This window comes from Echinops telfairi, unplaced genomic scaffold (genome assembly GCF_000313985.2).
Source record: "Echinops telfairi isolate 266 unplaced genomic scaffold, ASM31398v2 ScPeMD7_70;HRSCAF=299, whole genome shotgun sequence".
In the NCBI taxonomy this organism is placed as follows: Eukaryota; Metazoa; Chordata; class Mammalia; order Afrosoricida; family Tenrecidae; genus Echinops; species Echinops telfairi.
Window position 1 is genome coordinate 60,420,295 of NW_022103968.1, and position 14,436 is coordinate 60,434,730.

The window sequence follows — 14,436 nt, forward strand, 5'->3', positions numbered from 1 at the left end:
GAAGCTAGGGAGCCCCGAGGCGTTTCCTCTGGGTCAAGACATTTTCAGGGGCGGGGGTTGATGGGGTGGGGGAGAGCAAGAAGCCCAATAAGTTTATGCTAATGAGCGCACGCATACGTTCTGGCGATTGGCCAACGTTTTCCTGTCGAAGCCAATCACTTCAGAGCAAGGGTGTGCCGGTCGGGAGTTCGCACTCTCATTGGCTGCGAGGTTGCGGCACCAGGGAAGCGCTCAAACGGAAAGTCACCGGGATTCTTCCCCCGCGGCGCCGTGCGTGTCCCGGAAGTGACGCACAGCCCGGGCCGGCCGGCCGCCCTGCCCCCGCTTCCTTTCACGCTGCCGCTGTCCGTGGGTGCTTGTGGCTCCCGTGCCCTGAAGGCGGCGGCGGCGGCGGCGAGTAATGCCTGGGAAACTCCTCTGGGGGGACATTATGGAGCTGGAGGCACCCTTGGAGGAGTCGGAGAGCCCGAGGAAGGAGAGGCAAAAGGTGAGCCGGCGCTGGGCCGCGCCTCCTCTCTGACTGCGCCGCCTCGGGTCGGGAGGGCGCTGTCGCTGATGGCCTGTCACTACCTGGCCAGAGCATCCGAGAGCTGCTCGCTCTCTCTGAGGCTGAGCCCCGACCGGTTCCACTTGCACACCTGCCACCTGGAGAAGGGCGGCCTGGGCTTTGGCCCGGCCCCCGGCGGCCCCTCAACCATTCCGGTTGGCGCCTGAATCTTTCATGAGGCGCTCACCGCGGTGGAATCTGGGCTTTCCTCTCCTCCTTGAAGCAGCGAGGCTTGTCATTTGGCTCCATTGAGACAATTGCCTTGAGTATGTGTTGCTTCTCTGTCTCCTGGCCCGGTGTGAGTTTCTTGGGAAAATGCGATCTTAAGGTTTAAGTATGGAGAGCCTAAAGAAAAGTACCCTCGGTTGCCAGGGTTGGACTGTGATGGAGATGGTGTGAGTTGTGTTATTAATAGCCTTTACTGCCATTGTGTTCTCTCACCCTCCCCATGTATATATTTTCTAAACCATTGATTTAGGATCTAATCCATACATCATACTATTCCATACTATTCCAAACACATATTTGTTAAGTCTGATTTGTACCAGGCTCTTTGCTTGGCACGAAGGAGTTTAAACTCATTAAGAGTACTCGAAATGGTACTTGCCCTCAAAGGCCTGTAGAGTTGTAGAAACAAAAGATAGAGTTCAGCTAGGGGACCCTTTGCAAAGTGCTGGAAAAAATGCACAGGTGCATATTACTGGAGACATTTGATCCCGAGAAAATGAGAATATACCTGAGGACAGTCAAATAGTGGTCTCCAAATATTGGAAGGTTGCCCTTTGGGAAAACAAGCAACCTCAGAACAGAACCTACTCTCTTGTCACCAAGATAAACTCGCCATCCAGCCAGTTATTTTTTTTTTTATGGCTTTGCCCTTTTTGCATCCAGATCATGTAAGTCAAGAACTAGGTCCATTTTTTTGAACAGCAGTTTTCTTCCCATTTGAAGTTCTGTTCTTTTTTATTTTTTTTATTTTTGAAGTTCTGTTCTACTGGCTGTTTTTATCTTTCAGTTAGTTTTATGATGTGCTTCCTTGTAAAGTTGCCTTACTTTCTCCTGTCCACAGATGTCGGGGGTTTTTGAGGGAAATGACCACATCTTTATATTTCAATATATTCTTGCAAGTTGGTGACTTTCATACTGTAGATTTCTCCCGAAATACTTGATTTGGCCATTTAACTATGAATAACAATGAAAAATTGGAAATTGATTGGAGTTCCAACTAATAAAAATAGTGCATTTGTATGGTGGTCTGGCTTTTCGAGGAAGATAACAGTTTGGGTTTGGGTTGGCACAGGGAGCCAGTTCAGTTTGTAGGTTCTAGGAATGTGTGAAGGTGAGGAAGGGAACCTGGAAATGTTTATTGAAGCCAAGAGATGGCATGAAAGGGATAGGCAATGGTATGGGAACCAGAGGAAGGAGCTTTAAGGGATCTCCACAGGAAGAGGAAGGAGAGGAACCATTGAAGATGGGAGATAGGTAAGAGGATGAGGAGCAGGTACTGTATAAAATGTCCATGAAACCAAGGGAATGGAGAATATCAAGCATTGTGGGACTGATGTGAAATAATGTGTTTCATCACCTTGGGATGTTGCTGGGCTTGGACTGAGAGGTCTGACTTTGCCTTGCTTCATCTTCTCCCTGAAGTGCAGGGCCCAGGAGCAATGCAAACCCCAAGGTTGACTATAAATAAACCTTGTTTTTCTATAGAGCCTTTTGTTTGGGGACATGTGGAACTAGATTTGTTAGCTAAAGATCAAATAATATTACCTGTAACTGTATCTTAAGTTCATGTAAAGTTCTACTTTTACAAAATGTACATTTAGTCAATTTTTATAGCAATTCCTATTTTATGAACAAGAAAACGATAAAAGTGCTCTGTAAAAATTGTGTTAGTGGTGAAAATTAGTGTGGTGCTGGTACTTATTATCACTAATTACTGCTGTTGCTATTGAGTCGATTCTGACTCACAGTGACTCCCTGTTAGAGTAGAACTGCCCCCTAAGACTTTCAGAAGCAGATCACTAGGCCTGCCTTCCGAGGTACTTCAGCTCTGGATGGGTTCTAACTGCCATCTTCTTGCCAGTAGTCGATTATTTAATCATGATCAGCGATACTCCCACTGATCACTACTGTCCAGTTTTCTTTTTGAACATCTGATCAAGTCAATCTGACTTTGTGTTGAATTTCCAGATCATTTCTTGTGGTTTGCAAATATTAAAACTATGGCCACCAGTGATTATGACATTTTGACACTAACAGTACATTCATTTGCTTAAAAAAGAAAATTTTGTTAGCTAATTTGAAAAGAAAACAAAAGGGTTAATTGCCAGGATTATTAACATGCTTCTATGGGAGGGTAGCATTTGGAGTTTTCTCTGAATTATGTTTCGCTTTGATTGGTTTTCTTTTGCCTTGTAATTACTGAAATCCGGGGAGGAGTGTGGTGTGAAACGGTGGGCCTTCGAGTTTCTAGCTCTTCCATGTGCAGGGAACCCCATTTGGGGCTTTACTGAACCTCTGGCAAGTGACTTACATCCAAGAAATTCTCCTTTCCTCATCTGTGAAGTAGTGAAAGTGATACAGGTTCACTGTCCCTTATCCAAAATCGTGGGGACTAGAAATGTTTTGGAATTCAGAGTTGTGAGACTTTTTTTAGAAAGGTAACACCCCTGAAAGAGTTTGGAGCTGCAACCTGAAATTAAATACCCTTATATTGAATATGCATACTAATGGGGATAAATAAAGACTATAAATAGTTTGACATTAATTCAAGTCAGATTTTGCCCCATGAATTCAGGTCACATAAGGTTTTATCTCCAAATAAGTTACAAAAAACTTTCGGTTTTCAGAGCTTTTTGGATATCGGCATTTCGGATAAGGGATTATGGAATTATACGTCCCTTATAGGGTTGTTGTGAAGATTTAAACAAGATAAGCCGAAAACACATTACACAATGCTGGGTAGGTACTCAATAAATAATGATATTTTCTCTTGCAAATGGTGAATTATGGTTGTTTTAAAATTTATAAATATGGGCTTCTTATTTTTCTAATATGTTATTAGGGGGCTTCAAAAAGGTCATGGGAAAATTCCGTGAACATTTTGAAGTTCCGTCATATTTTACTATCCTTTTACTCTATGATGGAATTAGGGAGGGCCAAGAGTTTGGGTCTTAAGAATGCAAGAAATGGGAGGAGAATGATAGGTGAGATTTGCAGCTTAGCATTAAGGGACCAGTTTAGCTTTCTTCCGGTTGGGAGTCAAGCTCTTCTAAAGTCTTAAAATGAGATCTGGTGACCGGCTTGTCACTGATTTTTGTGTTTTTTTTGCAGAATGATAGAAGGAAGTCAAGGTACCAGTATGACTCCGATGAGAAATCAGAAACAAGAGAAAATGGTGTGACAGATGATCTGGATGCTCCAAGGGCCAAAAAATCAAAAATTAAAGAGAAGCTAAATGGAGACAGTGAAGAAGGTTTTAATAAACTTTCAGATGAATTCTCTAAATCTCATAAGTCAAGAAGAAAAGATCTGCCTAATGGCAATATTGATGAATACGAAAAAAAATCAAAGCGAGTGTCATCCTTAGACAGTTCCACCCATAAATCAAGTGATATTAAACTAGATGAGGTATGGATGAGTTTTGTTTTTCACTTGACATGCTTTTTAAGATTCAGGCTGATTTAATTTTTTAGGCTAATTAGAATTAAATCTGTAATATTTCCTGCCCAGTGTGGAATAATCAGACCAGAGTTTGTATACAACTGAAATCTGAGCCTTTTAATTAAAAAAAAAAAAAAATTTACTGTATTGCTCTTTTTTGGGTTAGGAAGATGAGCAGATTTAAACCTTTTCTGGATTTCTTGGATACTAAATAGTTTTCTATTGCTTTTTGGTGGCCACCTACTTGGATTTCTTATGGTTAATGCAGTGTGTCGTGTCCATCCGTCTCCCCCCCCCAATGAATTGAACTGTGACTCTTGGAACAGGGAACCAGGTCTGTAATTACTCCCATGACCTGGTGTTTTAGCCTTTCTTCTTTTTCTTATTCTGTGACAATAGCAACTTCCCAAAGTCTTGTGACTCATGTTAAAACTGTTTGCTTTTTTAAAATAAATGAAACATACAAAAATGATCTGAAGAAATCTATTCTCCTAGGTAATAAGTATTTTAGAAGGTAGAAAATATACCTAGAATAGAAACTCCAGTCCTGGACTTGTTGCTTGTGCCTAGTACCTACCTACCTGTTATAGAGTAGATGTTTTCTTAAACAGAATTTGTTAAAAGGCGTAATGTAATATTCCCATAGCAGAATTTATCTCCATCTTGTGAGTTTTCAGTGTACTACCTGGATCTTCAGAAAGAAAACAACTTTTGTGTTCTTGATAATTATTCTTTTTAGGCTTTAAATTGGATAATTATTGTTCATTCAAATGTATTTAAGCGTTGTTGAATGCATTTGGAAAAGTTGTTGAGTACCTGCCTTACAAAGGGGCGGTTTTTTTCTTTGTGAGTTTGATGTTTGTAAGGAAACAGACGAGTAGAAAGTTTAGCTATTCAATAAGGCTCTCCAAATCTAGATGAGTAGTAGTAGAATACAGGTTGCTTCTTTCTCCATTGGGATTTTGCTTGATATATAATGCTCTGTTAATCATTTTGTCTAGATTATTATATAGGCTTTAGCAATTTCCTACGAATCTATATTAAAGTGATAAGCACAAATGTGTAGAGATTCAGACTAAGTACTGACTTTGTTGATTATAGCCCCAAAAGTAAAGCATCTACTGTAGATTTCTGGCAGTAGATAGTTTAATAAAATACCTTATGTGCATGCATGTATAGGAAAATGTTAAAAAGCTATTCCGTGTCTTTTGCTAAATTAAAAAGGCAGATTACAAAATTGTATATAAAGAATTATTTTTTTAAAGTTTTATGTTCATAGAGAAGATTAGATGAGTGTTTTAAATGTGGTTTTAGTTGACTAAATTATAGACATTTAAAAAATTGCATTTTCTGTATCTAAAATTTCTAATTTGAAAATATATTACATTTGTGATAAGCATATCTTATTTTGACATTAAAAATATAATAAGTAGCATTGAGGTTTGTTTAAATAGCTTAGAATTTGAATTTTGATATTATGTCTTTTATCTAGTCCCCAGTTTGCAAAATGTTACTGTTATTCTGGGACTACTTTTCCTTTGGCACATAAGTAATAAATGTTAATGAGCAGGCAGATACAGATAATATATTGTCTTTGTTTTAGAAACACACTGACTAATACTCAAAGTTTTCAGTAGATGTTAAATGGCAATGTCGTGCCAACCTATATCCACATATCAGAACTTTTCTCTGCATTAGTGAGACCTAAAACCAAAAAGCTTGTTAAAGCCATAAAAAAATTCTTAACAGATTTTTTTGAAAATGTTTAATTTCTTCATTGTATAATTCCTTTTAGGTCTGGGTGATAGAATATCATGTGCTTACCCTTATATTTGTTATTACCATATATATTTGAGTATAAGCAAACCCGAATATTAGCCAAGGCACCTAATTTTACCACAAAAACTGCATTAAAAATGTGCTGAAAAACTTGGCTTATACACGAGTATATACGGTATCTTTGTCTGGAATTGTGGTTAGCTTTTTTTTAATTATCTTAAGCAATTAGATATATTTTGATTTAATCATTAGGCTTATTTCTAACGGGATTTTTATGTGTGAATTAAACATTAAAAAGGATATATGAAAATGTTTTTTTTTTGAAAATGTTTAACCTTGGTATTTAAAGGGATAATTTTGAAATACCTCTAAGTCAATCTTTACAATAGTTGCTAGTACAAACTAAAATATAAAGGAAATTAATAAAAGATTTTAAATACATGGTCAAATATAGACTGTATTTAGAATTTTTGTTTCATTTTTATAGGCCCTAACACGTGAACAGAAAGAAGGAGCCTTCTCCAATTTCCCTATTTCTGAAGAAACTATTAAGCTTCTGAAAGGTATTCTGAATTTTAATGGCTATATAATTGAAAATATTCAACTAAATTTCATAACCTAACAATAGAAAATATAAACAGCATGGAGAAATGGCTTTTGTTTTATTACACTTACTTCTACATCTTCCTTGTCAGTATTCTGACCCATTTTGAGCATTAGGGGTTTACATGTACTTGTCAGATGTTCACACCAAGGATTTTATGGTTCCCTTTGAGATAGGAATAACTGCAAATGCCACTAATTGATATATCCTTAGGTAGATCTTGAAGAGTCAGAATTGTTATTTTCAAGCAAATGGTTTTTTAAAAATAATTGTTGTCTGAATAAATATCTTAATGAAACTTCATTTTACAGGTCGAGGGGTAACATATCTCTTTCCCATCCAAGTTAAGACCTTTGACCCTGTATATGAAGGAAAAGATTTAATCGCTCAGGCACGAACAGGAACAGGAAAGACATTCTCTTTTGCCATCCCCTTGGTTGAAAGACTCCAAAGAAATCAAGAGACAATTAAAAAAAGCCGCTCACCAAAGGTAACCATTATCCTAACAGGTTAGAGCAGTGGTTCTCAACTGGTGGGTCACGACCCCTGTGGGGGTTGAATGACCCTTTTATAAGGGTTGCCTAAGTCATAACAATAGCAAAATGACAGTGATGAAGTAGCAACGAAAATAATTTTATGGTTGGGGGTCACCACCACGTGAGGAACTGTATTAAAGGGTCGTGGTATTAGAAATGTTGAGAACCACTGGGTTAGAGGGAAGGTAGTTGTCTTAAGTTTAAGTGCCTCTAACATAGAAAGTTAATGTTTGGGCTGGCATAAGGTAAAAATTTGAGTAAGAGTTTAATTTTAGAATAAAGAAATCTCAAAGCTAAATTGAATTATTGCAAATGTATGTGGGCCCATATACATAAATGTTTTTTGAAGCCAACATATCTTAGTTTAGGACAGTAATATATTGTTCTTTTTCCTTGTTTCAGTGAATAATTTGTTATAAATATTTATTAATTTAGTCCTTTAGTAAATATTCAATATTTATTTAGTAAAACTCTTTACTTTTAAGCAGTGCTATAAAATGGTACTCACTTATTTGGCTACTTGGTAAATGTTCAAAATTTAATAAATATTCAAATATTATTTTCTCTGCCAGACTTTTAAGAATAGCATTAATAGAAATTAAATAGCTGGCTTCTGTATTTTAGGATGTTGAATATATGTATTCATTTATAATTAATAAGGAATGTGTGGGATCTTGTGACATCTTTGCCTAGCCTAAAATTTGATCCTTTTAGAACTTGTATGCACTTCAAGGATTATAAAATATTCATCTCTTTATATTAGTTAAGATAGGCAAATGTTCCTGAGGGTGGGAGGGTTAGGGAGGGAGGGAAAAAAGAGGAACTGATACCAAGGGCTCAAGTAGAAAGAAAATGCTTTGAAAATGATGATGGCAACAAATGCACAAATATGACATGCAATTGATACATGGATTGTTTGTTATAAGAGCTGTAAGAGCCCCAATAAAATGATTTTTCCAAGAGGGAAAAATTAGCATTATGATTTGAATAGATATGTGACTAAAACTAACTTATTCTTTGAAAGATTTTCAAGTGTTATTACAACAAAGCTTCTGAGAATGGGAGCTCAGTGGCACAGCCTTCTTTTTCTGGATCTTGCAAGATTTCTGCCTTGGCAGAGTGTACTCTTTCCATTTTTTTATTGCTTATTTTAGTGGGAAATATTTGGAGTTTCCTTATTTGATGGGTTTCCGCCTTGCATAAGTTATGACTGTACAATATAAAAGTAAATTCACAGATATGAATGTAATTAAATCATAATGGATTAGATAAGCCATTCCAGATTAGGCTGGCCATCTTAGTTTATTTTTTTTTGACCATCTTAGTTTTTAGGACACATCCTTTTTGGAGAGTTTTATTCCTGCTGTGAAATTAGCAGAGATTAAAAATAACAGAAGCAGAACACAATGGAATCCCAGCACCACCTTAAAAAGCTGTTGTCTTAGGAAGATATCACCAAGGTGTCCAGTCTCACCATTTCTGCTTGCTTCTGAGCAAGATCCTTTATTTCTAAAACTCTGGAAACCCAAAACAAATAAAAAAACATATTGTTGAGAAAAAGGGGGCTCTGGACAGAGACCCAAAGCCATCTGTCGACAATGGGATATCCCCTCAGAGGGGTCACGGGGAAGGGATGAGTCAATCGGTGTGCAGTAAAGCACCGATGAAACGCACAATACTCTTTTGATTCCTTGAGGCTTCCTCACCCCCTACTATCATGACCCCAGGTACTACCTTTACTATGGGCTAGACTGGGACATGTGCCCAGGTACAGCTAAGAGATAAGAGCCCCTGACACACGGAATCCAGGAACAGGAATGGAAGTAGCAATACCAGAAAAGGGTAGGGGGAGAATGGGGGACTGGTCACGATGATAGACATATAACCACACACACACACACCCCTCAAACAACAGAAACCGCGGGGTATGGGAGACAGCTGTAGGTGTAAGATATGAAAATAATTTATAATTTACCAAGGGGTCATGAGGGTGTGGGTAGGAGGGAGGGAAAATGATGCCAAGGGCTCAATAGAAAGTAAATGTCTAGAAAATAATGATGGCTACATATGTACAAAGATGCTTGATATAGTTGCTGTATGGATGGTTTTAAGAGCTGCAAGAGACCCCCCAATAAAATGATCTTTTAAAAAAAAGTCATGGAAAAATTCAACTATTTTTTTTTTTTTACATTTTATTTTTTTAATCATTGGCTTTTTAAAAAAATCATTTTATTGGGGCTCATACAACTCTTATCACAATCCATACATACATCAATTGTGTAAAGCACACTTGTACATTTGTTGCCCTCATCGTTCTCAAAATTCACTTTCCGCTTGGGTTCCTGGAATCAGCTCCTCATTTTCCTTTCCCCCTCCTCCTCCCTCCCTGCTCCCCACTCTCTCATGAACCCTTAATAATTTATAAATTATTATTATTCTAATTGTTTTATTAGGGGCTCATACAACTCTTATCACAATCCATACAAACATCAGTTGTGTAAAGCACATTTGTACATTCATTGCCCTCATCATTCTCAAAACATTTCCTCTCCACTTAAGCCCCCGGCATTAGGTCCTCATTTTTCCCCTCCCTCCCCGCTCCCCCCTCTCTCATGAACCCTTAATAATTTATAAATTATTATTTTATCTTATCTTACACTGCCCGGCGTCTCCCTTCACCCACTTTTCTGTTGCCCATCCCCCAGGGAGGACGTTATATGTAAATCCTTGTGATTGGTTCCCCCTTTCTATCCTTCCTTCCCTCCTGGTGTTGCCACTCTCACTGCTGGTCCTGAGGGGTTCATGTGTCCTGGACTCCCTGTGTTTCCAGTTCCCATCTCTACCGCTGTGCATCCTCTGGTCTAGCCAGACTTGCAAGGTAGAATTGGGATCATGGTAGTTGGGGGCGCTCCGCATTTAAGAATCAGAGGAAGGTTGTGAGTTTCATTATTGCTACACTGGACCCTGAGTGACTCATCTTCTCCCCACTACCTCAATTATCTTTTCATTCCATTCTTCCAGGAAGTTTTTTGAAGCCCCTTCTTATTTCTGTATCTTAATTTTAATTTTCCTGATGACTAATGAGGGTGAACATGCTCTCATATACTCACTGGCCATTTGGATACCCTCTTCACTAAATTCACTGACATGTAAAGCGTGTGCCTTATTCTTGGAATTTTTATTTTTAATGAGCAGTTGCTATTGATTATGCTTGCTAAAAGCAATTAAATTCCAGCCTCTAGGGGAAAAAAACCCTCTGGTTATTCATTCATAAAATTGGGATAATGCCAACTTTTAGGGTTTTTGTGAAGATTAAATCAGATAATTCATGGAAACCACTTAGTTTGCAGGGTAAACATTCATTCATTCATTCATTTAGCAAATATTTTTGGTATCTTATTACATGTCAGACTTTGAAGTGCAAGGAATATACTAACCAAAACGGAAATAAATCCCTTCCCTAGTGGAGTTTATATATTTTAGTTGATGGAAGATATATAGCAAGCAAATAAATGAGATGTAAATATTTTAGATGGTATAAATGCTAAGGAGAAAAAACTAAAGTGAAAAAATAGGGGAGTGATCCTATCTGTTTCCCCAGGAGCCTTGGCCCTATGGCAGTGGCTGCAATGGTCAAGAGGGTCACTCATGCAGTTCCCCTCCCCTTCCTGGGCCCTGGTCTCATGTCACACTTGATGCCCAGACCTTTGCTTCTGTGTATGTCCAACGGGATGGCAGTTGAACTTACCTTCCACTACCTTTGTGACCTCAAAGTGAGGTGTATCCTTTTGGCCAAGTGCTGGGCACACTTGACAGAATGGTTTTATTCCTTCCTTTGCTTCCACCACAAAGACAATATTTGCTGAATGAAAGCAAGAATTATTAAAGAAATAATTAAAATTAAGCGAAAAGGGTAGAGGGAATATGAAAAAAGGGATAGAAATCTCACTGAGAAAGTGCCTTGGGAGGGTAAAGGGAGAATGGGTAGGAAAGAGGGAACCGATTACATGGAACTGTGTGTGACCTCCTCCCTGGGGGACAGACAACCGAAAAGTGGGTGAAGGGAGACGTCGGACAGGGCAAGATATAACAAAATACCCATTTATAAACTATCAAGGGCTCATGAGGGAGGGGGGAGCGGGGAGGGAGAGGAAAAATGAGGACCTAATGTCGGGGGTTTAAGTGGAGAGAAAATATTTTGAGAAACGATGTACAAATGCGCTTTACACAATTGATGTGTGTATGGATTGGGATAACAGTTGTATGAGCCCCTAATAAAATGTGAAAAAAAAGAAAAGCAGAAAGAAAAAAAGAAAGTGCCTTGGAAAGAGACTTGAAGGAGATGAAGGAACATGTAATAAATATGTTATTGGCTAGTGCATACAGTTAACATGCACGATTGATAACTAAATGGTTGAAGGTTCAAGTCCAGCCAGAGATGCCTTGAAAGGAAACCTTGGCATACTGTTTCCAAAAAGCCACCGAGAGCCTGTAGAACACTGTTCTGCTCTGATACACATGGATCTCCATGAATCAGAATTACTCAGTGGCATCTATTTATTGTGCTTGTTACTTGTATTTGAGCTTTGTCTTTAAACTGTTAAACATCATTGATGTTGAGTTTTCCTAGTTAAAGGCACTTTTAAAATGTTTTCTCAGTTTCAATTCTGACATCTGGAAAATTACCTTCTTTTTGAAAAATCTCTTGTTCAGGTACTTGTTTTGGCTCCAACAAGGGAACTGGCAAACCAAGTAGCCAAAGACTTCAAAGATATAACTAGGAAACTCAGTGTGGCATGTTTTTATGGTGGAACGTCATATCAAAGCCAAAGTGAGTAAATACGTATGAGACCAGCTCAGAGATGTATTTGCTTCTTAAATATAAAGAGGTAATAAAACATGTTGATTTGATTTTTACTTATGATGTACATTTCTCTCCTCACAGTTAGTCATATTCGAAATGGTATTGACATCTTGGTTGGGACCCCTGGTCGAATCAAAGACCATCTGCAGAGCGGCCGATTGGATCTTTCAAAACTGCGTCATGTTGTCCTTGATGAAGTGGATCAAATGTTAGATTTAGGTTTTGCTGAACAAGTTGAAGATATTATCCATGAATCCTACAAAACTGGTATATCCATTCAGAATAAACATATTAGTAGTTTTTCACTGATCTAAAAGTTGGAGATTTTACTATGTAATTTTAATTACATTGTCTTCTAGTGTTTCTAACAAAACTAATATTATTTACTGTCTGTTTTCTTAGTGAACAAGAAAGGATGATAGCATATTTTAGCTGTGTTTTGAGCTTTCTCTGCTTTCCCCCATGCATTATCCTTTTTATAGCCATTAGCTAGATTTATTGACTCACTTTACTGACTTCTTTGCTCATTATTCCTTCTTAAATTCTGACCTTCCTCCTGGTTCAGTTTTCTTTATTTTATCCCCTAATTTTGAAGTTGAGATCTTTAATAATTCCAATGAAATCTACATGTTCAAAATGCACCCCAAGGTTTTGATTTTTCATTATTTCTTTGAAATTTAGGGGCATTTTAAAGAGGTGGCTACATCGTGGGATAATAAGAAAGTGTTTGAATTCTTTTTGTTTATTTAAGATTCTGAAGACAATCCTCAGACTTTACTTTTTTCTGCAACTTGCCCACAGTGGGTATACAAAGTTGCAAAAAAATACATGAAATCCAGATATGAACAGGTTGACCTTGTTGGAAAAATGACCCAAAAGGCTGCAACTACTGTGGAAGTAAGTAGCTTTCCAGCATGATAGATTTTAGCTTTTAGTTGATAATTACTTTTAAGGTTTGTGGAAGCTAAACTTAAGTTTTGGGTGCCTAAATTAATTTGGGAATCTTTTTTTAACTTTAGTTAAGATACCTATGTATGAAATTAAAGAGCAGAATAGAATAAATTGGGGATAAAGGCAAAGTGTGTAAATAGCTAAGTTCTAACAGATATACATGTGCAGCCATTGAAGCAGACTTAAGAACTATGTGAGAAAGGGAACCACTCACGTGGGTCAGGAAAGGATGATGCTGGATAATTTTTTAAAGCCCAAGTGAGGAAAAAAGCCAGATCCTCTCTCGACTCTGTAACAAAAGACTTCCGGAAAGACTGGAAAGGTCAAATCTCTAAAGAAATGTGGATAAATATTTGTTTGATTTTTAGGAAAGAGAAGGCCTTTCTAAATAAAGCCAGAAGAAAAAAGCCTTAAGGGAAAAGGTTGATAGGTTTAACACCATGAAAAATTTAGCCAAGTGTGAGTTAAAAGACTTAAAAGGCAGATGGGTAGTATTGCCTTTCTTTTTTAATAGATGGACATATAAAGGGACTTTAAAAATTCCATTTTCTCTTAATTCCCTTTTTCCACGAACTTTTTGATGTATCCTTATATATGTGTCTATAGGAAAAATTGAAGGTTTAATGAGCAATAATGTAATTTATGGATGTAATGCAGTGGTTTAAAAAAGGTGAAACGTAAGTTACAGAGTAATATGTGCAGAATCATACTTTTTTTGTTAAAAATACAAGTAATGCTACGTGAGTGTTAAATGAAGACTGAAAATCATAGAGAAATAGCTATTTTCCTTAATTGCAGCATGCTCTCCATTTTATGAATCTCTGTCAATTTGTTTATTCTTTCCTTTATTGATAAATATTAGGTATTTATGTAAATATGCAACCATGAACTCCAAACCTAAACTAACTGCTGTTGAGTCCATCCCAACTCATCCCAGCCCTGCAGCACAGAATAGCACTACCCAGTGGGTTTCCAGGCAGCACATCTTTGCAGCAGTAGAAAGCCTCATCTTTTTCTGAAATTTGTGAAATAAGTTGGAGAGTAAATGTAAAGTTTATAATAACGATTACTTCTGAGAAGGAAGGGGGGAATGGTTTTAGTGAGGGATGTTTAAAGGAAGCTTTGGATTTTTTAGAATGGTTAAAAAGTTTTGTAGTAAGAATGTAAAATGTATCCATGTAAAAAAGTATATTCAGGACCTTTCCAAGATACAAAAATAGAATATTATTTGGAACCAGATGTGTACTCATCACCAGGTTGTAGTAACTGCATTGTCTATACCTCCATACAAAGAACCCTGGTGACTATGTGGGCTAGGGATTAGACTGTTGGACTGTTAGCTGCAAGGCCAGAGGCTCAAACCCACCAGCCACTGTGTGGGAGAAAGATGAGACTGTCTGCTCCCATAAAGATTTGCAGTCTTGGAAACCCTAAGGAACATTTCTCCTCATTCTTTTTTTTTTTAATCATTTTATTAGGGGCTCAT

At 37.7% G+C, this 14,436-nt stretch overlaps 1 protein-coding gene across 1 annotated transcript in view; it reads left to right on the forward strand.

The window, feature by feature from the left end:
- The first annotated feature begins 344 nt into the window (after positions 1–344).
- Positions 345–14,436, forward strand: part of DDX50 (DExD-box helicase 50) — a 42,606-nt gene continuing 28,514 nt past the window's right edge. The window contains exons 1-7 of the mRNA XM_004701384.2: positions 345–487; positions 3,887–4,183; positions 6,483–6,558; positions 6,911–7,089; positions 11,849–11,966; positions 12,081–12,266; positions 12,751–12,896. Coding sequence (XP_004701441.1) covers positions 401–487; positions 3,887–4,183; positions 6,483–6,558; positions 6,911–7,089; positions 11,849–11,966; positions 12,081–12,266; positions 12,751–12,896 — 1,089 coding nt within the window. The 5' untranslated portion in view covers positions 345–400. The remainder of the gene's footprint in view (positions 488–3,886; positions 4,184–6,482; positions 6,559–6,910; positions 7,090–11,848; positions 11,967–12,080; positions 12,267–12,750; positions 12,897–14,436) is intronic.